Raw genomic sequence first — 22,833 nt, forward strand, 5'->3', positions numbered from 1 at the left:
AATATGAAAACATAATTGTTTGTGTGGTATTAGTTTAAGTAGAGTTTTTTGTTTGTTCTTATGATTTAGTTGACCAATTTATGTAGAAATTTAAGAAATACCAAAGGGTTCACATACTTTTTCCTCCCATTGTAAATAGTTTTCCATTGTAACTACCAGTACATGAAAAAAATAGTATATTTTTTTTACAAAAAATATTCTGAGAAATTAGTAGAATTTTATACAGAAATGTACTGTATGCATTGTAATTCCTCACAAAGATTTTATCTTATACTCTGAGACAGTTGAAATAGTATTGCAAAGATATTACAAACACTAATTTTGTAGGATTATGTACAAAAATTAATGCAGTGAAATCACGAATGAAAATTTAGTAGAATTATATACAAAAAGTCATGCATTGTAATTACAATAATTTAGCATATGTATGGAGTGTAAATACCAAAAATATTCAGCAGAATTCTGAAAAAAAATAAAAAATAATAATGCCTTTATTTCACTTTGGGAGAGTTTTTATTATGAGAATGTAGTGAGGAGAATATTGTCCGGGCTTGTAAAGAAAAATTAAGCAGAGCCGTCAGGTTTGCGTGAACGATGATTATTTGACATTTGGACATTTCATCTAAAAGACAAGAAATCATCTGATTGGAGCTTATACAAATTTTTCTGGCGTTCATGGATACGAGGAGAGGTTGGACGCAGTGGGACATCCTGTGTGGGCCAAGAAGATGAGAGGTCACGTGTGAAAAGCCCAAGAGGAGTCCACATTGACACACGCTAAAGGCATGAGCGAAAAGTCTGAAAAGGTATTCATAGAACTGTATGACCAGACCCTGCTTCCAGCCTAATGAGACCCGGGGGTTATCAGAGATTCACAATAAGACACTTCCTTTTGCTGCGCTTGACGCTGAAAAGATTGAAATTGAAAAGTTTCACTTGCAAAGATCACACCTGCTGCACAGATGTTCCAAATAGTTTTATTTTAATTTGGGCCGCGACTCGCGAGAGTGCCTTCACAGCTCTGAACACCAATTAAGAGAGCACCTTTTTTTGGAAGGGTTAGTCCTTCTGTCCATGTCCATCTGGCTGATTTGTTTTTTCTTGTTCTTGCGGAAACCTTTTCTTTCATTTGTGTGTCGCTATGGAGACTCAAAAGATACTTTCAAATATGGTTTAATTCAAGCTAAACATGAATCACAGATGACCACATTTTACCATAACAGACATTTTTGGGATGCATATTCCAATTTCACAAGGGGATGAAATGAAAATTTGTGTGTAGTTGCTCTATTTGAGGTTGTTTTTAAGACACAAAAATGTGAACATACCACCTGTGTTAAGCTCATAAAACATTTTTTGTTAACCCTACCCTGTAATATAGTAGCTTCAGAATGCAGTGGTGTCTTGACTTATGAGTAAAAAAATTTTCACCATATTCGCATCTCAAAACAGTCTTATCTCAATTCATCTTTCCCCATTGTGATGAATCCAAATCCCATTAATCCATTCCTTCCCCCTAAAAAAAATTACAATTTTTTTTAATTTTTTTTATATGAAAAATAGCCCCCTACAATATTGTACCTTCAAAATATGTAGTATTAACATATTACAATAGAATGTATTGAATTAAACAGTTAGTGCATCAGGATTTCATAGAGTCAAAGTGCTGCTTCTTCTGGTGTGTGCACTATGGCCACTAGGGATCCGTATAATACATGCATACAAAATAGGCTACATGCAGAAGACGGTCAAAACTGCCCAATAAGCTGTAGTAAGATTATTCGATTTTCACATTGTCTCTCTACGTGTGTTGCTTCACCGTTTGTTTCCAAATAAGAGTTATGAATGATGCCGTGTCACATCGATGGCAGTTTCGTAAGCCTGTCTATGGCATTTTGCATTGTGTGTTAGCATTAAGCTTCGCAAACTTTCATCAGACAAAGTAATGTGGTGTTTGGTTAAATACACAATTCTCTTTGTTTTATGTTTTGTTTTCTAGTGAACTTCGATAAGGACAGGACAAAACAAAAATCATCCAAGTGACGGCTCATATCTCAAAATAGTCGAGGTACCACTTACTACAGCCCTTAATGTTGTGTACATCTACTTGCTAGTGAACTCCCAAGCGGTGTACAGGCAGGCAAGCAGAAGCTGCGGAGACATCATCAGTATGCAGGGGTGCACTGCACACGTGTTGCCTGCAAAGCACTTTGCGACATGTTCTCTGATCCATGACAGAGTGAAGGGCTGAGCGGGGGGATGGGGGGCTTGTAAGGTGACAGAGGCTGACATGAGGGCTTGGGTGCAGAATGTATTTTGCAGCCACAGTCATTTCACTGCCATAGTTTTTGTACAAAATCTTACTACCTTTTTGTCGTTTCAATGCAATGCAGTTTTTGTACAAATCCAACTAAATTGTTGCAGTTGCAGTGCATGACATTTTGCACACAATACTACTAAATTCTTGTTTTTAACTTCACAAATATTTGACTTCTATTCTCAGTGGATGCCATTTGACGATATCTGGATATACGCACCATTTAATGGCAAACACAAAACAGCACAGACACAAGCCTTGATGTTAGCGTTGTTTTTAGCATTAGCATTCCAAGTGCCCAGTGAAAATGTCTTCTTGATTTTTTTATTTTTTTCGCCAAATAAATTCACTGCACTACTTTTTGTATAAATACTACACAATTCGTCAGGGTAATGACATTGCATTACATTTTATATACAATCCTATTGTTTGTAAAAGTCTTGTAATTTTACTGCAATACTTTTTAAAATTGAATGCTAACACATCCATACAGCATATGCTAACCTTAAAAGTTTGAGTCGTCTAACCGAATCCCAGCAAATTCTTCCAATTTCTCTGTGAAACCTTTTGTACAAAGCCTACAAAATTATTGTGAATATTTTGAATGCAAGGCTTTTTTGTACAGAATCAAATTAAATTCTTGAAAGTAATTTCACTGTAATAGTTTTTGCACAAAACCTACTAAATTATTGTCATTTTATTGTATTACTTTTTGTACAAACTTTACTACTGTATTTTTGTGGCTTATTAGTAGAGCTGATAGGACTTGATGGTACAATCCCTCTTAATAATCAGCACAGCTTCTTGCTCTATGTCTTAAGTCGAGAGGTAAAAAAATACAATTGGGTCATAAGATGGGCATTACGTTTTTGTATGAACTCCTACTATATTTACACTATATAAACTTTTTGTACAAATCATACAAAAACTAATATTTTTACTGCAATGCTTTCTGTACATTGTTTAATGATATATTTTTGTATAAAAACAATTCTGTACAAGTACTAAATTATTGTTGGTAATGTTTAAAAATGATTTTGTATAAAATTTAACCACCTGAACAGTGTTTTTGAGTAGTTAACTTTAAACAAAAAGGACCAAATAGAGGACAGAAAACAAGAAATACCATCAATCACTATTTATTCACTGCTTTACACAAGGGGATCAACTCCATTTCACAGGGTACTCATAACTTAACATCATTACTTTGGAATACAGTGATAAATATTTAAATATTAGTTTTTTCCTTCGGTAAAACACTTGTTAAGAGCATGGTTGTGTAATGAATACACAGTACCAGTGAAAAGTTTAGACGCGCCTTCTCTTGATAGCATGGGCAAGTGTGTCCAAACTTTCAAATTTCAAAAACCATATGCACACCATGAAAACCAGTTTTTGTTTTTATTATTATTTTGGATTCATTTTCATTTTTACTGACACCAGTGAGTCATAATGATTCCATATAACAAAAAGTCAGGCAGTTGAAATTAAAACAATGCCTGTACATAAAGAGCACCAACACAGATACAAAACAAAACTGGCCTGAGAGGCGCCGATTTATCGCGCGCCTAATTAAAGCGATTAACAATAAAAGTCTCTGCATTCTTTCTGCTGCAAGAAAAGTAGCCAACTAACAAACTAGCTAATTGAGTGACAGACTGACGGGATTTTTAATTACTCAAGCTCAGCAACCCCGAAGGACATCACGCCAATCTTAAATAGCAGTGGGGACTCGCGCCGTAAGAAGTTTTTAGCAGACATCAAGGCACATTGTAGTTAGCATTGTTGTTAGCATTAGCAAATGTTGTCTTCATTTGCTTGACAGACGGCAAGATTTTAATAGGCACATTAGCGACACCTACAAGACTTAAGTGAAAATGCGAGTAGCTTAAGCCTTTCTTTCAGTTGTCAGCACACGTCAAAGAATATTGTTTACATCTTGACTTTTCAGTAGGCAACATTTTGAAGCGCATGTACATGTACTTGTGACATGTACAGAACTGCCTTGCAACAGACCGTCACTAACAGAAACAGAAATGTGGTCTTGATTTATTTTGACAGTCAGCAACAGTTTGAAACGCATGCCAGTTACACCTACAGGACTTAAGTAGACCAGCAAGTAGCTAACCTCACATTAAGAAAGGTGCGTCTCTCTTCGAGGTTTTGGAATTCTGAGTCTGCAGAAGCCGGAAATGTTGTTGTCTTGATGTATTTTGACAGTCGGCAATAGTTTGAAAGGCACGCTAGCGACACCTACAGGACTTAAGTAGACCGGCAAGTAGCTAACCTCACATTAAGAAAGGTCCGTCTCTCTTTGAGATTTTGGAATTCTGCGTCCGCAGAAGCTGGAAATGTTTTTGTCTTGATTTATTTTGAAAGTTGGGAATAGTTTGAAAGGCACGCCAGTGACACCTCCAGGACTTAAGTAAAACTATGAGTATCAGCTCTTTCTTTGAGATTATCACACATCAAAGCACATTTTGGCTTGCATTATTTTTACCATTTGCATTCCGAGTCTGCAGAACGCGGTAAAGTCGTCTTCTTGATTAGTTTTGATAACCAACAACAGTTTAAAAGGCAGGTTAGCAACATCTACAGGCCTTAAGTGAAACTCCAAGTAGCTAGTAGCTGGAACCTATTCTGTGAAACACGGAGATAGTCGGCCGAACAAAGTCCTCCACATAAATTGGGTATACACATTTTTTGGGACGAACGTTTGTAGCTCGCCATTAGCCTGACGGGCAGGCCGAGCCAAGGGAGGCCAAGTCTGTGCTGTGCGAACTTGCGCTCACAGATGCAGTCGGCACGTGTGAGTAAAAGCTGATGAATATTTCAGAGCCGAAGACGCCGGCAAACGGCGCAGACATTGCTGGGGAAAACGCTACATTGCTAACACACACTCATACGTCTGTATTATTAATATTCCAATTTCGGGTTCTAAAACAATTATATTCTTTGTAAGTTCCTCTGACACGCTACTTTCTCTAATGAATAAATACATTTAAAAAAATATATTTTTCTTCCCATTGCATGTCATAAAACAGCCTCATGTTTCTGCTGCAATAAATACTCTGTTCGGGCATAACCCCGCTTAATATTTAAAGAACATAAGTGCTTCTTGTATTTATTCAGCAGGGGTGGGGGCGTGTGCCTCAACGGTCTGATAATGTAAAAACCTTGGAATAGACAAACTTCTTGGGGAAAAAAAAGTCCGTTATTATAAGGCATGTGCACAGTGTAACAAGTAATTGCACCAACACCCCCCCCTTTTTTTCCCTCTTTCTTCATCTGTACTGAGAAGTTTTCAGCTCTTAAATTATTTCTTTCATTTGGCCAGCGGCACTTTTTGGTTCTGAGAAATTCCCCCAAGCACACTAACAAAAAAAGAAAAGAAAAGATAACATATAAATCACACACATACACAGAACAAAAATATCTTAAATGGCAAACACCTCTGTGTGATTTTGCACTATAAAAACACAAAAAACTAAGCTAACGGCCAACAGCTGTCCTCGCAGGGAAGCCAAAGAAGAAGCCCATCAGAAGAGCTGCAGCAACGCGTCGGGTGCCCACTCCATGGCCGTCTGGGCGACAGCGAAAACGGCCACCCCTAGCGTTGCTGACAGCCCCCACACCGCCATCTTCACCATCCTGTTCCCCTTCCCCCACCACCGGCCTCCGTTCGCGGGCAAAGCCACGTCCAGGCCCGAGTGACGAGCTGCGGCGATCACAGAACAAGGGTGGCGATGAGGACGAGGAGGAGGAGGGGCTTCATTGCACATTTTGTTCATTTTCGAGAGGGTTTAAAGAATATTACAACACCAAGACAAAGGACACGGAAGAGGAAAGATGTGATTGTTTTTCATAAGGGAACTTTTTAATACTTTCCCCTCAAATGCTGGACAATGAGGCTGGATTTGAGCATTTTACCTCCCTTTGAAGGTAAATGCTCACTCTTGCTGAAGGCTATCCTTCAAGTCAAGATATGGTTCAGTGATGATGACACTATACAATTTGGCATGAACCATTACATCCAACATCATTTGTTTACTTTTTTATTGGCCGTCTCTCAGACTAAATGAGACAAGGGACACCGTGATATGGAGACCCTCAGAAATGTCACTATCGTTACCTGGTCTTGAAGTGGCAGAGGCCTGAGCCTTGGTGAGACACCGAAGAACAGAGTCTGGCCTCTGGTGGAGCGTTGAGAGCTGAAAGGCCTTGAAGGTGCTTATGGACAAGCTGAAGAACAACAACAAGAAACCTGTGAGTCAAAAAGGCGTCATCCAGTGCACTTTATTTCCTGTTTTGATGAGTGACTTTCACACTACCTGTAAAAAGTAGCATTCTTCCACCTATTTATTTTCTGTGCCTCAGTTCTGTATAAAAGTCACCCACACGGAATGGTGGGGACACCCTGTAATTTTCCATCTTCTGACTTAGTAACATCACAGCCTTAACAGAGGCAGAACCGGACCTGAGTGTAAGGCCATTCCGTAATGCCCAGACAGGGGTGTGAAGTTTAGCCCCTGACACTCACTGCTCCTGCCCCGGTGGGTTGTTATGGCTCTAACACTACGTCAGATAACGAAAGATTCCTCAATTGACTGTCATCTGGCATTTACAGGCAATGTGAAAGGGGCTAGAGCTGTAACAGCTGGGATCGAAGCATAAAGTTTAACATCCAACAAAGCTCTGATCAAACCTCTGAAGTTCTTATATTGACTGTGGTTGGATCTCTAAGTCAAAGGCTAGGGTTAGTTAGTCGGGGTGCTCCCGTCCTCACCTTTTACGAGAATGCGGCGCCACCCGCTTAGCCAGCAAGGCGGGAGGGTGGCAGTTGAACAAGTCTTGGGAATGGCTGATCAGGAGTTCGTACGGGAGGTCTTGGGGCATGCGGGAGAGGAGGTAGTGCACCATAGCCATGTCGCATTCCGTCTGCTTCACCTCCTGCTCTCTGTGCAACACGATCTGGTGGAAAGACGTGGATCACATTCGACACACTGAACATTTGAGTGAGCAACAAAAAAAGATTTTATTTTTGCTTTTAGTTTGAGCTTCTTTGTGCTCCTTTTTTATTATTCCCTCATCACAGAAAGTCCACAGCTGATGTCTACTTACTGTAGCAGCGAGGTAGATGGGCATCATGGGGTGTGAGGCCAAGAATAAGTCGTAGAGTCTCAGTGTGTGTTTGAACTCAGACAGGACGTGCCCATACCACGTGATAAGCCAGGACAGGGCAAAGATGGTTCCCACCTCCGCTCTAATAAAGGACATCAAAATACCTACTGTAAGTGAGGCTTGGAAACCTCAAGATGTTTACCAAACTCTGAAGCCTTGCTCTGACGTCCCGTTCAATTGCAGGTATGGGTCCGTGGGACTTTTTTGTGTGTCATGTTACGATGCCATCTACCCTGAATCAGATGTTGATCGGAGACAAATTCCTTGTGTTTTCAACATACTTGGCAAGTAAAGATGATTCTGATGCTGATCAGTGAAACTCGTGTCGGGGGCCAATATTTTCAACATTTTAAGGGCCCTCCGCTCACACAACCCCTTTTCATGGCAAATCCTCAAACTGGTCATCAAACTTTGATGCCATGCTACGCGCACACTATACAGCATTGGCAAAATAAATAAAAATCTAAACAATTGGGCAATTTAGCATATCATTGGCTTAAGGCTGAAACCTCCTATGTGCAAATTTGGTAAATTTAATATTTTTCTCCACAAATCTATACTGTTTCTCAGTTCCCACGTGTGTGTGTGTGTGTGTGTGTGTGTGCATTATTTTTTACAAATTATAATCTAAAGTGTTGAAAATATCTTGGAATGTGCAACGTTAATAGCTCAACAAAGTTGCTGTTTTTTGGGGGGTTTTTTTCCTGAAAAATGATGGTTGTAGAGATAGAAGGATTCTGCTCCATGCCAACGAAATGTGCTTGCAATTTGAGCACATTTTGGCAAATTACCGTGTAGAAGCTGGTGAAAAAGTAAGAGTCCAAAATGGCTGCTTAAAATAAAAATGGCCAACTTCCTGTTCAATTTCAGACCTTGAGACTTTTTTGTGCGTCTTTTCATGATAAACACGCCACGCTACCCAATTTCCTTAAGTCAAACTTGTGTCGGGTGCTCATGTTTTCCTAACTTCCCAGGGGCTTTGAAAGGGTCTTTTTTGTGATCCAGCCTCAAAATGATCATTTGACAGTGTTGGCAAAAAAAAAAAACTAGAATACCTGCTTCTGATTGGACTCATTCAGAGGAATTCCCTTTATCACGATATAAAATGGCTCATTAAGATCAAAATGGACTAGTTTCTGTTTAATTTTAACGTGGCTCCTGGAGACTTTTTCAAGTGATAGACACATCCACTAAATGTTGGTGTCAGGGGCCGATTTTGTGTCTGGGACCCCTAAAACATATACACTTTCACCAGAATACATGCAACTGTAAAAATTGGTGAGTTTTCAGCCATGTTGAGGCCCCACCAAAAAGGTGATTCATTTGTCACCTGGTGCTTTTGGGCTCTAATTACTGCCCTACTCAACAGTAGTCCACTTTTTTTAATGTGGTACACTTGGGCAGTTGTTTGCCACTCAAAGGTCAGTACTTGAACGCCCTCTGGTGGGGTTAAAAAAACACAACCTCTCTGGTATTACCAAAGACACAGTCTGGGTAATACCTCTCTGGTATTACCCAGACTTGACTTGGCGAGATCGAGGCTTCCCAACCACTCTACCAAGACACAAGCTTTATTGTTTTGAAAATGATTTATTCTGTAAAAATAATGTATCTTTATTCATTTATATATGCCAGTGACGTACAGTGACAGGCGGAACAACCACACTGTTTTCCACTAAATAGCAGAGGGTACAATTAACCTGTGTATCCACCTGTTGCCACTCATATGGCGGAATAAGACATCTGCAGGCTTAGATTTACCACTTAGCAAGTACATTTGTTAGAAAACTAAGATGGGATTGCCATTCCACGTCCCCAACACATACACGGTGGATTAATTAAAAAGTCAAATTGTCCATAAGTGTCAATGTGAGTGTGAATGGCTGTTTGTCTATATGTGCCCTGCGATTGATTGGTGACCAGCGAGGGTGTACCCTACCGCTCACCAAAGCCAGCTGAGGTAGACTCCAGCTCACCTGTAACCCGAATGAGGACAAGCGCTACTGAAATTTAATTGATAGACATGTACCTCATCATGAAGTCATGCAGTTCTTTGTCCACTTCTTCCAATAAAGGCATGAGGTAGTTTAAAATATGTTTGGTGCTGTCCATTGTTGGATCCATGAAATCCCTGCAGAGAGAAATAAATGTAAATAAAATGTTTTTTTTTTTTTTATTTTTATTTACGGTGGAACCTCAGTTCACAAACGACTTGGTTCACTAAAAAATTGGTTTATAAAACCAATTTGACTCAACATTGCTGCTGTGCACACACAATATCCCCTGTATTCCTTATATTCTATTTTCTATGATGCTAAGACTTTTTTCAATATTTTGAGAGCGAAATGTTACAATAAAAGTTGTATTGTTACAAAAATAAAGTATGAATAATGTACAATTAATATTGATACTACAAAAAAAGCATTTTTTTCAACCAAAAAAAGGCCATAATAATATGAAAATAAGTGAATGTCAAAATTCCCAAACCATACACGAGAGAATCCTATTATGTAATTATCTCGCTCTCTCTAGTTGTAATGTTACAAGATAAAGTACTGTATCCTACCTGAGATGATATTTCGATAAAGTGTGCAACATGGCAAGGGCCACCCGCTCCCCGACGACCAGCAGCAGCGTGACGGCCACGTCATGGTAGCCCTGGTAGTAGTTGAGCTGCGGGTTGCACCTCAGAACCTCAAGGATGATGCCCACGAGCTGCTCCTGGAGCACGGCCCGCTCTGCAGACGGCATCGCTACGAGAGAAGATGAGCGAAACCCTACTGTACAGTTTTAATCAAGTAAAAACTGTAATGCAGACAGACCATTCGGAAAGCGCTTCATGGATCTCCTGACATCCAGGACCACCTGGTTGTAGTCCTTGTGGTTCTCCCGTCCATCTCTCCCTGCAATGTATCTTGGATTATGCATCACTTTCCTCTAAATAGTACCATACTTTGGTTTGGTACTAACCGGGTTTATATGGAAGCTCGTAAACGTTGATGTTGAGCAGTTTGGGCCACACTTTCCTGCGAAGTTCATTTGTAAGCAGTCCTCCCTTACTGGCCGCAGCCCTCCTCAGGGTCTCAATGTCCACTGGATCACTGTGCAATAAAAGGTAATAAAAGGTACATATAGTCACTTTTTTATTTCTTGTATAGAAATAACTGTGTCCAAGCGAAACATAAAGTACACACAGTAGAGTGTTTGAATTTTTCGCCTCCACGAGTTAACATGCTTTTGTTGTCTTTACGGGCACTCTTGTATCAGTGTGCAATGAGACATGATCAGTTGTGCTGTAGGAAATTGTCCACATTTTACTTAATTGGTCTGAAAATTAAAACAAAACAATTTTGCCTTTGTGGGTGTTTTTTTGGGGCCATCTGTCTAACCCGATTAAACACAAGGCCATAATGTTCTACCTGTTTAATGCCTGGTGGATCTCAGCTAACTTCTGTTTCCTCCCACAGTCCACTTCTGTGATGCAAACAAAAAGATGGTTATTAGGACTGTGACCTCATCTGCAACAATTATACACATTCAAAGTAGTCGTTTTGGAATATGTAATGGAGATTTGATGGTGTCCCCTTGTTATTTAGATCCGTGGTTGTTAAACTGGGGTCTGGATCCATGGGGGTCCACAAGCTGTAGTTCGGGGGTCCGCAAAATAATTTGCAAGAATTATGTCACATCATTCAAAAAAAACAACACTCACACGGGGACCTGAGCACCAATTAAGCAAACAAACCAGTTGCTCCAAGACCAACATTTTCATTCCAACATTTTTGTTCTTGTACAGATTACGACTTGTAACCTGTACAACATACATTTTTCTTCTCTACAACCATTTGTTATTACTACTTTATTAATAAAGTAGTAATAACTACTTTTAATAATTCACATTATTAATAACGTTTTTCTCTAAAAATGAATTATTATGACTTTTTTCTCTCGTAAATATACATCTTTTCAATTCCTATGGCATTCTAGGGTAATATGGTACAGGTAGTTACAGTGTGTTTTAATTTGTGTTAGGATTATGAGGGGGTCCACTGTTTCATCAAATTAATCTCTTAATCTATTCTCTTCTAGTCTATGCAGTGAATTTTCCTTGCGGAAGAATAAAGTATCAATCTCTCTATGAAATCTCTCCCTTGTAAAAAGTCCCTGGATCCCCAAAAAATGAGAACCCCTGATTTAGATCGTTTTTATTCAGCACAAATGCAATTTTGCGAGATACAAATCAGCCATCTGTTGGCTGATGCCATTCTGCCACGCAGGCAACATTTGCAAGTGTGAATTTAGTTGAGCTACGCAGAATTCAAGTGTAACCTCGCAAGGGAACGTGCGTGGATGGAGAAAAGAATCTTTTGACTGTGTCATGTCGAGTTTGACATTCCTCGGGTAAACAGTTGGTCGACTTACCTTTTGTGACAGGTACATTCGCCCGGTTGAGTTTCTTTCGCTTGAGCTTTTTCATCTCCTTTTAAAATCTCCTTATCAAAACGAGTCTACCATGTGTCATGGGCACATACCGGCGGACTTAACAGCTAAAAAACCCAATGATTTATAACATTGTCGACTGCAACTTCTACGTCTTTCCAGACAGACAGCTGTCTTCTTAATGAGACAACCTACAACGTCCGCTACACTAACCATTGGTCAACATTAGCACGTGACTACGAAGTCGAAGGCGATTGGGTGATTGGAATCTCATGCCTCATCACGCAAGCTTGTTTGTAGTTCCCTGTGGGAAGTGAGTGACAGTTTTGAGTTTTGGTGACCTTTGAACCCTTCACTGTTTAGAAATGTCTTAAGTAACATAAATATTATTTTTAATGGACCTGCAAAGGTATTTGGGGGCATTTATCTAACAAACGCTTTATCACGTGTCTATTGAGCCACCTTTTTTTTCGGGATCTACTGACATCTAGTGGCTATTTAGATAATGGTAACCAAAACTAAAATTCCTTCGCAAGAGGCCAATTTAGCGTCTTTTAAGATGTCTGTGTCAAATAGTAGTATGTTAGTCTAGTAATTTAGTGACATTTGAAGAAAGAAGGGCACATGGAAGTGAGTGTGCTTAAGTGAGCTCTCATATCTGGCAACCCGTCGGCTAATTGCCCCTTGAGCTTGATAGCGTAGGTATGAAACGCCCCCTGCGAGCTTCCGCACGGACACTACGGGTGACTCGGCGCTTGTAACCGCGTCACGCGTGTCCTGCGTGGACCACTGACAAGCGAAGGACACCGGAGAGCCGACATGTCCCGGCAGGTGAACACTGCGTGAACCGGGATGACCGACCGTGCCGAGATGACGCGAGGGCCCGGAGCCCGTCAAAGGAGGACGACTATTTCTGGCGGCGTGAAGCAGCAAGCCAACGCGGGCAAGTCGCACGGCGGCGGGGAGAAAAAACAACCGCCGTGTTCCGGTAAGAAGATTGACGAGACTGCCAGCCGTCCTAATAATAACAACGGAAATCCGGGCCAACAGCCCACTGATAAACACAACAAGCCGGGAAGTCCAGTGGACGAAATCGGCGAGGGACTCAGGTAACCCTTAAGGACACCACTTTACGATCGTCCATTCCATTACTATAGTTGCTCATACTACAGTACTCGACTAGGAAGCTAGTAAACTATCCACCTGACTCTCAGTTTACCCACTAGTTCGATATGCTACTCGTGCTGGGAAGCTGCAGCTTCCTTCTATAAATCGCTGTAACGGGTTATTATGTAGATCCATTGAGTTGAGGAAAATACAGGTGTACCTGAATGTTGCACGGACAGGTGGGGAGCGCCATGTAATGTAGTTCTAAAAACAAATGAAACAGATGAACTATTTGTAAAAAGCCCCAAATTAACTAGTTACAAATGCTCAATATATAATAATACAGTAGAATTATTGCATCTGTGATAGGACTTTAGGACAACTCAAATGGCCCTGTTATACTGCAAGCCCATCCTGTCGTTGCATTGTGACTTAAAGCAAATTTGGCATGAGGTTCACCATAGCCAAGTGCAAACTGTTTGCAAAATGACATTCTTGTCCTTTTTTTTTGTTTTGTTTGTTTTGTCACACCGAATTTCACCATTTAGCCTTGGGGTGGGCAATGCATGGCCCAGAGGCTGGCTTCATTCTTTGAACCGGTCGACCAAGCATTATCTACATTTTTACACACATATTTTCAATTTTTTTTCTCATCTCCAATTGACCTCGCCCATCTGTCTATTTAAAAAAAAAAAAAAAAATCAAAATTGGCCCCTGAGCGCAAAAGTTCACTCCAACCTGATTCGGCCCCACAATTTCCCCCTCTTTTATTTTCATTTGCAGTATTTGTAATATCATGTCATAATGATTTTTTAAATATATATGTATATATATATATATATATATATGCATATGCATATGCAGCTGCCACATCCAACAGGAGTCTCTTTTGAGCTCTGCCAGCGGCTACAGTAACTACAGAGGAATCCTCAACTGGTGTGTTGTCATGCTGGTGAGTATAGTGTAATATTTCCCACAGCAAATAATAAAGTGAATTATTGTGTTCCAGGCTGAAATCATTGCCATCATAAAATTGAAGTAACATGTGATATATTTATGAACACTAGTTACCATTGTAAAAGTAGAATAAAGTAAAAGATATTTGTCCTTCAAAGACTTTTCATAATATGGTTTGAACTTCAAATTTTACCACCACTGGACTGTCTGATTTTTGTAAACATAGGTCATTTGTAGATGAGGGGAAACAAGTTATGTAGCGAATGTAAAATCATTTTTCTTTTTAGCAATTTTAATAAAATAATAAATTATCTTTATTTAGAATTTATGGATTATATTTAGCCAATTATTTAGTTCAACTAATACTAAATTCTTTTAAATACTGTATTTTACAATTTGTGTGTGTAAAATATTACAAAAAATTAATAAAATAATTCCTTAAAATTGTGTAAATATTTTTTATTGTATTATTTTCCATATGAACAGTTAACTGATTATTTCATGAGGAATGAATAAGAAAAAATAACATACATTTTAATTGAGCAATTCTAGAATTAAAAAATTAATGCAGTAAATATCACAGGACTCCTTGTTAATGTAATATTCAGTGGGCCGGATTAAAGAACTGCGCGGGCCAGTACGTGTCCCCCGGGCCAGACTTTAATCCCCCGCCCCGGTATAAACATAAACACACAGGCACAGTTGTGTTTTGAGACAGCGTCTTCACAGGCATCCGTGATATCCTTGATCCTAAAATAAAACACCCTCAGTCTATAAATAGAATTGGGAGTCCATTATTGAATGTTTTGTAAAAGACTAATTTATAAGTAGATTTTTGCCATATAAATCATTCAGCCATGTTGCTTGAATGATAATGCAGACACAAGATTTTTGGCTTTAAGACTATGAAGTGGTACCAAAACTTTGGTTGTCTTATTTATGTTGACATGAGTGCACTGGAGTGGCTTTAATCCATTCAGTCTACTTACCGAAAGAGCCTATTTTTGTGGCATCGCTGTTCTTCGTTATTCCTAAACTATGCCACTTGTCCACTTAATGGTTACACCATGATGGCCTTTGCTGTCCTTGCTAAAGGTTACTAAAGCATAAGTCAGACAGCGCAATGAGTAGAGCAACAGTTGCATCACAGCTTGATGAAGGAGGCAATCTGTGCTTTTTCTTTCGATTTTCTTGTGACTTTACCGACTTTTTTGAAGTGAGTTAATAAGTTTAGAACTTGAAGAGATGGGTTTTGCTTTTTCTCTGGCTTTTTTGTAATGCTTACCGTCAAACAAGAAATGGCAACATATATTGCTTCTTCTTTAGCTTTTCTTGTGATGTCGCCACAGAAGTGTGATAATAACCAAAGAACCAAGAATGGAACTTGTTGTGACCTGGTTCTTCTGTTTGTTTAGTTTTCATAAGTTGTGTTTTGTTTGTTTTCCACAAAGTGTGGTGACATTTTGCCCACACACCCGTGCTTTTTATTTTATTTTGTTTTATCTCAAACCTCAGACCTTATTCATCAGAAACAAGCACCGCTATAAACATTTATCAGATATGTTGTCAAGAACACTCACTCGGCCGCACCTAAACCTTTTTATTGAGCAAGGCAGCAATAAACACACGCACCTCAATTATGGCTGATTATGGTCACTTTGTGAAGAATATGATAATATGCTGTAAAAAAAAAAATAAATAAGATTTTTGCCTCCTCTTTTCTCAGGTGTTGAGTAACGCGCGACTCTTCTTGGAGAACATAATAAAGTGAGTGCCCACCTATACATTTTCCTCACATTTCTGCTGCTAACAGTTAACCTGAGCCCAAACTGCTGCTGTCTCCCTTAGGTATGGTATCCTGGTAGACCCCATACAGGTGGTGTCACTCTTCTTAAAAGACCCCTACAGTTGGCCAGCTGCTTGCCTCATCATTGGTATGACAATTGATCAGTTATTTTTTTTATTTCTTATTTAATTCATGTTTTATTTTACTTTTGTTTTTTTTACTTTATTAGATTTTTAATGAAATATTTTGTATTTGATATTAAGTCATAATTTAAGACATTTATTTTCTTTTTGAGTATCGATTTCAATGTTTGTTTTATTTAAAACTAATAATTGCACTTATTGCTTTTAGATTAACACTTTAATTTGTTTTATTTATTTTTAGGAATATATTTAATGTTTTACTATATTAGATCGATAGGTTTAATTAATTAAATTATTATATTTGAATTTAATTAAGTCATTTTTAATGAATATTGTTTTTAATTTTGTATAGTTAATTTAACTGTTTCATTTTAGATTAACAAGTTAGTTCTTGTTTATATTTCAATATATATATATATATTTTAACGTTTTTAAATTTTATATTCATGATGCAATATTTGTTTTTGATTGTATATTTTAATTGTTATAGTCGTACCTCAACTTACAAAAACCAGAGTTTGGAATTTTTCCAGATAGAAGCCATCGCATATTTTGTCTTTGAGGTGCAGGTATAGATTTCGCTGAATGGTGGCAAAGAACTTAACAAGCACCAGATAGTGAACAATCCTTCTTCTTCAAAAAAAAAAAACTAAACGATGGCGATTTATTGCCATTCCCCGTTGAAGTTTAAACATAACAAAGACTATTACCCGTTGTCTATTTAATCAAACTACATAACTTACAAAAGTCCGCTAGCTAAACGCTAACACAAATAGCAAAACTCCAAAACGACGGCCTAACAAAACTTGCATTGATGTTTTGGTACTTAGAAGCCTTCAATATTTGATCGCAAACGGTTCATAAACACATATAGACAGACAGTATAATAATACTCACAGGCATATTATTTATCCTCTCTAAAAATGACTGATGTTTTTGCAGCTAAGTCATTCAGTTGTGAAACTTCGTTTATTATGAATCTTTGTATAATACCGCCCCCTGGTGGCAAAGGCACGTACACCAGGAGGACGACGTCAATGAGCTTTTGAAACCGCAAACAAACAGTTTAATTCTGTACATTCAATAAGCCGAAAAGTCACACACACACCATGTGTTTAGAATTTTAGAAAGAACAGTCCTGTAGAGTGCTATTTTTGTTGTTTTGTTTTTTAGCGTGGTCATGGGAAAAAAATTAACTTGTTAGTCAAGACACCACGGTAAAGTTATTTTATTTGTACATTTCATTCAAGCCAAAAAACAAGTTGTTTTGAAGAAGAGTCCTTCCTGTCTCAAGTCCAGGCAGCTGTTTTGAACAAATGCTGTTGTTCTAATCATCAACTCAAGTATTCCTGCCAAAGGTCACACATGTTGTTTCTCCTCTCCTCTTCTGTGCTGTTTTTCCAGCATCTAACGTGTTCATTTTGGCAGCCTTGTATACAGAGAGACGTCTGGCTGTGGTGAGACCCTGCTCTGCTTTTTTTTTTTTTTTTTTTTTTTTTTTTGGCAGCATCACTTTTTATAATTATATTCAGTCATTATAATTATTTTCATTATTTTAATGATTGCTCATTTACTATACATCTTATTATAAATATTAATTGTAATATAATTTCATTATTATAATCATACATTGTAATTGTCATTGTTTTTTATATTTTTAATATATTGTTATACATTATAATTTAGTTTTACTAGTTGTATTGCGATTGTTTTAATTTTATTATTTTTTAAATATATTTTTATTCTTTATTTTATGTACTCATTAATTGTAATATATTTTCATGATGTTTATATTATATTGTTTATTTTACGTTTATTCTTCATTGTAACATGTGTTTTGTTTTATGATTAAATATATTTTATTTTAATATTTTATTAACTACTTTTACTTGTATGGTTTTTTTGTGTGCTTTGTAGGGAACAGTGTCAGAAACCACAGGCTTGATTATTCACATATTCAACTTGACCTCACTGCTGATTTTTCCCTCTGCGACGGTCCTCACGGTCACCTCCGTTACACCTGGTAGGTAAATACACTCAACAAGTGTTTTTATTATTCACTTGTATAAAAGTATCTGCAAATGCATTTGTCAGTGGGCGGTGTCCTCTCCTTGGTGGTCTACACGGTGCTGTTCCTGAAGCTGTACTCCTACCAGGACACCAACAGATGGTGCCGGGAGATCAGACAAGCTAAAGCCAAGAGGCTGACTCGCTCTTACTCTTGTGAGTATTGCCTAACAATGTAGTCTGCAAAACCTGTGAGACCTCAGCTCAGTGAGCGTTGATTTTTACTGTACGTTTAGCCAACACTTGTGTCCTCATGTGTTTTCCAGGTCCGTCGGTGGCTCAGTCCAATGGCTCAGCGTTGCACACCGTCTCTTACCCTGGGAATCTCACCCACAGAGGTGACAACGGTTTTTTTAAGAATTTTAAAATACTGTATTGCTATCATCTCCATCTGTTTTGTCCTCAGACATGTACTACTTCGTGTTTGCACCGACGCTCTGCTACCAGCTCAACTTCCCACGCTCGCCCCGGATACGCAAGCGCTTCCTCTTGAGGCGGCTCTTCGAAATGGTGATGTTGGAAATATTGGGAATAACCCAAAGAGCTGTCTTGAGAATTTTAAACGTATTGTCTGCTTTTCCCCCAGCTTTTCTTCATGCAACTGCTGGTAGGGTTAATACAGCAGGTAATGTTTTTACAATGATACATTCCTTCAATAAGTTAACTAACATGACCCATCTACGTGTCTCCCAGTGGATGGTTCCGACCATACAGAACTCCATGAAGCCGTTCCAGGTGGGATGGAAGCACAATTAAACGTCCAACATTTCGAGTTGTGCTGTGCGCTTAGACAAATGTTTGTGCCTCACCCAGGAAATTGACTTTTCTAGAATGGTGGAGCGTCTGCTCAAGTTGGCAGTGAGTGTACCGATGCATTCCGGGACATGCCGTAAATTAAAGGTGTCTGAGGTATAAAGATGGTAAACATCAGTGTCACAATTAATGATGGCAAACATCAGTGAGTGTCACAATGTGTTTAGGGACCCAGCGGAGAGTACATGTGAATACATGTGCCTAAGGCAGGGGTCAACAACATAGTGCCCACTGGCTCCAATGACCACATGAGTCGCCCACAGGCCTGTTCGAAAAGTAGCTCATCAGTGATGGGGCTTTGTGATTTCCTAGGAATGTTGTAGAAGTGATCATTTGAAGATGTAAACACTTGCAGAGATTTATAGAAATAATGCGTCACATTGCTATGTGTTCATTTCTTACTTTGTTAAATCATTGGTGATAATTATTGAGAAATCATGAACAGTGTCTTCACCATGAATTATTAACAAAATATAATTAACGTTAATTGGCGGCACGGTGGACGATTGGTTAGAGCGTCTGCCTCACAGTTCTGAGGACCCGGGTTCAATCCCCGGCCCCGCCTGTGTGGAGTTTGCATGTTCACCCCGTGCCTGCGTGGGTTTTCTCCAGGCACTCCGGTTTCCTCCCACATCCACAAAACATCCGTGGTAGGTTAACTGTCAACTTTAAATTGCCCGTAGGTGTGAATGTGAGTGTGAATGGTTGTTTGTTTGTATGTGGCCAGTGATTGGCTGGCAACCAGTTCAGGGTGTACCCCGCCTCCTGCCCGATGATAACTGGGATAGGCTCCAGCACGCCCGCGACCCTAGTGAGTAGAAGCGGCTCAGAAAATGGACGGATGGATAATTAACGTTAATACGAGCAAGTTTGTTATTTCAGAAGCGTACCCAAGAAGTAGCTCTCCGGTTCCAAAAGGTTGGTGAACCCTGGCCCAAGGTGTGACAGTGATAAACAGCATTTAGCATCACGATCCATTCAGGGACACACCGAAGATTACCGAGTCTAATGTATAACGGCAGCCGTGGTAAACAGCTGGTAAGCGTTGCGATGCGTTCAGGGACACAAACGGAAGCCATGGTGAACTGCATTGAGTGTCAGGATGCATCCAGGAACATGCGTCTGTGTAACACCAGCTGTGGTGTACAGCGGTGAGTGTCAAGATGCATTCAGGGACACACCGTAGATTACATATCATGGTGAATGGTGAATCTCACATTGCAGTTAGGTACATGGCATAGGTTAGATACATAACCGATATAAACGATGGCGAGTGTCACGAGATGCATTCAGGGATGCACAGTAGATTACGCTCGTCTCATGTGTAACAGCAGCCGTGGTAAACGCGCCGAGTACCACAATGCGTTCAGATACAGAATGTTAATTACATATAGAAACCCAAAAAAACTCCTCTCTCTCTCTCTCCTTCTCTTCCTTTTTATCTCATCCTCCTTAGGTCCCCAATCATCTGATCTGGTTAATCTTTTTCTATTGGTTCTTCCACTCATCCATGAACTTCGTGGCTGAGCTGCTGCAGTTTGGGGACCGAGAGTTCTACAGGGACTGGTGGTAAGTACATACAGTACATTCTAATATTTACATGCAAATACACAGAAACATTGATTAGATGGTTTTTTTTTTTTTTAAATGTAGGAACTCTGAGAGCGTCACCTACTTCTGGGCCAACTGGAACATCCCGGTTCATAAGTGGTGCCTGAGGTGAGCGGACACATCATTAGGAACGCCCGCCTTCTCATCTCACCGTCTCGATTTTGTAGACATTTCTACAAGCCGATGCTGAGGAGAGGCGTCAACAAGCTGGTGGCCCAAAGCGCCGTCTTTCTGCTGTCTGCCTTCTTCCACGAGGTAAAAATGAAAAGGTTTCACGTTTTGATTTTCAGTTCTCTTATTAACTCTCTTGCATCGGATAAATGTACTCCTCAGTATTTGGTGAGCGTCCCTCTGAAGATGTTCCGACTTTGGGCCTTCATGGGCATGATGGCTCAGGTGAGACAAAATGGCAGCAATTACATTTACTCAACCGTAGATGGTGGCGGTCTATTCGTTTTCTTCTGTTATTACTACAATTGATGTCAAGTGAAAGTGGAGCTTAAAGCTAAAAAAAATAATAGAAAAGCATAGAAACAAGGCAAAACAAAGTTCTTCTGTTTTAGTTGGCAACAGGTATGCAAATGGGACCAAACGTCCATTTAGTGGAATGGTAATCGTCGCTAAAGACGCCGTGTAGATCTTTCGTTGATCTGACTGTGCACTTTAATTCATTTGAGACTTCACATACCTTGGTAGGTGCTGCTATTTTGGTTAGCAACCAAATGGGCGTGGCAGTTAAATTCTGTGTATGAACGGCGGTAATTACACTTACTACCTTTTCCTTTCCTGACGTAAGATCATCTTTAGCCTCTTAGCAACTCTTAGTCATGAGACTGTTTACGTGCCTCTGTGGTTGCTGCTGTTTTGGTTAACAAACCAAAGCTCCTCTGCAAAATTTCACCATTTTACCCCCCCCCCCCCAGGTTCCCCTGGCTTGGTTCGTGGGTCGCTTCCTGAACGGCATCTACGGCAACGCGGCCGTGTGGATCTCTCTGATCATCGGCCAACCGGTGGCCGTGCTGATGTACGTGCACGACTACTACGTCATACACTACAGCACATAGCGTGGACCAAACCAACTCGGTGGTTCCGTTTTCAAATCCATGGCCAAAGATGGAAACATGTAGACTGAAGGGGGAAATCTAATAAGCAGAACATTTTCTCACCTACAAACAATGCAAGCTTCTAAGTAAACTGTGTAGTAATACATGACTTCTGTGTCTGTTGTGTTGCCTTTTTAGTTTTGTGTGTCACCTCTGCAATATTGTGCTGTCCTTTAATTTAAATCAACAATTTTTGAGGGGTTGTTTTGTTGATTTGCTGCAGTGGTTGAACAACCGTGAATGGTTTAGCACTTTACAGAGATGCATGTTCACGACTGGAACCATAATATTTCTACGAATGTTATTTTTTTTGTTTTTAAGTGTCCTCCTCTTTACACACTAAACCAGTGTTTCCCAACCTTTATTGAGCCAATGCACATATTTTGTATTAAACAAGTATATACAGTATACTGGCATAGATAGATGAACACTGATACATTATTTGTGATGAATACATTTTCTGACCAATTAAGTGAAATTGCCTCATTTTGGCACAGTGGTGTTGGGAATCACTGAAATAAACAGTTTAAGAGTTGTTTTTATCAAACTGAGGTGGGGGCACTCTCCTTGAATCCTAAATATTTCAGGGAACGTCAGTATGGAATAAAAAAGCAGCAGGGCTGGCATTCATTCATAATTCAAGAAAAAAAAAGTGCCTGCTTGTTTTAATGTTGATTAAAAGGCCAAATAATTGGTATATTTGGTGCACCAATGGAGCTGTAATAGCCACTGTAAAGTGTATTTCATGACGTATGCACAAAAAAGAACATGTAGCTTGGTTAAACTGCCTTTTAAAAATCTTGTCAGAGATGTGTATGAATGTTTTGTGTGTTCAGGCCAAAGTAAAAATAAAATGTTTTGGTAATGCAAATGGTTGTCAGTGTCTCATTTTGAGAATACAAGCTTTTTTTTATGAATGTATGAGTGAAAACATTCGTAACTATCTCACTATTAACCTTTAGTTGTCCGGGATTTAGGAATGACGTCATGATTTATTTGCATTAACATTGAAACTAGAACTGTCGAGGCAACGCTTCGCAACTAGAACACATCCGGTTTTGTCACAAAATTAAGTGAATAAGGATTCTATCTGCACAGATTTAAAAAATAAAATAAAATAGGCTACAATTAAATATTTACATTTTAGAGAGGACCTACGTTTTGAAACGATGAGTTATATAGTGTAAAATGTGACATTGTACATTCTGCAGATACAACAGAGGAAAACATTGTAATTAGTCATTCTTGACTTCTATTTAACATGGTGCCTACTTTAAAAGGCTGAGTTGTATTGAGTTTGTATTATTT

General features: G+C 39.2%; 2 protein-coding genes across 2 annotated transcripts; one reads left to right on the plus strand and one right to left on the minus strand.

Annotated features, from left to right (window-relative positions):
• Positions 1–3,466: 3,466 nt before the first annotated feature.
• Positions 3,467–12,110, minus strand: zgc:63863 (uncharacterized protein LOC393372 homolog). Its single transcript, XM_061664223.1, has 10 exons — positions 11,921–12,110; positions 10,918–10,972; positions 10,469–10,599; positions 10,321–10,401; positions 10,065–10,251; positions 9,528–9,629; positions 7,439–7,580; positions 7,104–7,288; positions 6,450–6,559; positions 3,467–6,035 (listed from the first exon to the last, which is right to left on the minus strand). Exons 1-10 carry the CDS (start codon positions 11,973–11,975, stop codon positions 5,857–5,859), a joined length of 1,227 nt encoding a protein of 408 aa, XP_061520207.1. The 5' UTR covers positions 11,976–12,110; the 3' UTR covers positions 3,467–5,856.
• Positions 12,111–12,493: 383 nt separating this feature from the next.
• dgat1a (diacylglycerol O-acyltransferase 1a) lies at positions 12,494–22,361 on the plus strand. Its single transcript, XM_061664219.1, has 17 exons — positions 12,494–13,047; positions 13,910–13,997; positions 15,729–15,769; positions 15,851–15,936; positions 17,336–17,388; positions 17,849–17,954; positions 18,026–18,154; positions 18,265–18,336; positions 18,405–18,508; positions 18,585–18,623; positions 18,692–18,733; positions 18,812–18,856; positions 20,268–20,380; positions 20,465–20,530; positions 20,590–20,677; positions 20,756–20,818; positions 21,346–22,361. The coding sequence occupies exons 1-17, from the start codon at positions 12,791–12,793 to the stop codon at positions 21,484–21,486; spliced, it is 1,533 nt and encodes a 510-aa protein (XP_061520203.1). The 5' UTR covers positions 12,494–12,790; the 3' UTR covers positions 21,487–22,361.
• The last annotated feature ends 472 nt before the right edge of the window (positions 22,362–22,833 follow it).

Source organism: Phycodurus eques, chromosome 20, assembly GCF_024500275.1.
Source record: "Phycodurus eques isolate BA_2022a chromosome 20, UOR_Pequ_1.1, whole genome shotgun sequence".
Lineage (NCBI taxonomy): Eukaryota > Metazoa > Chordata > Actinopteri > Syngnathiformes > Syngnathidae > Phycodurus > Phycodurus eques.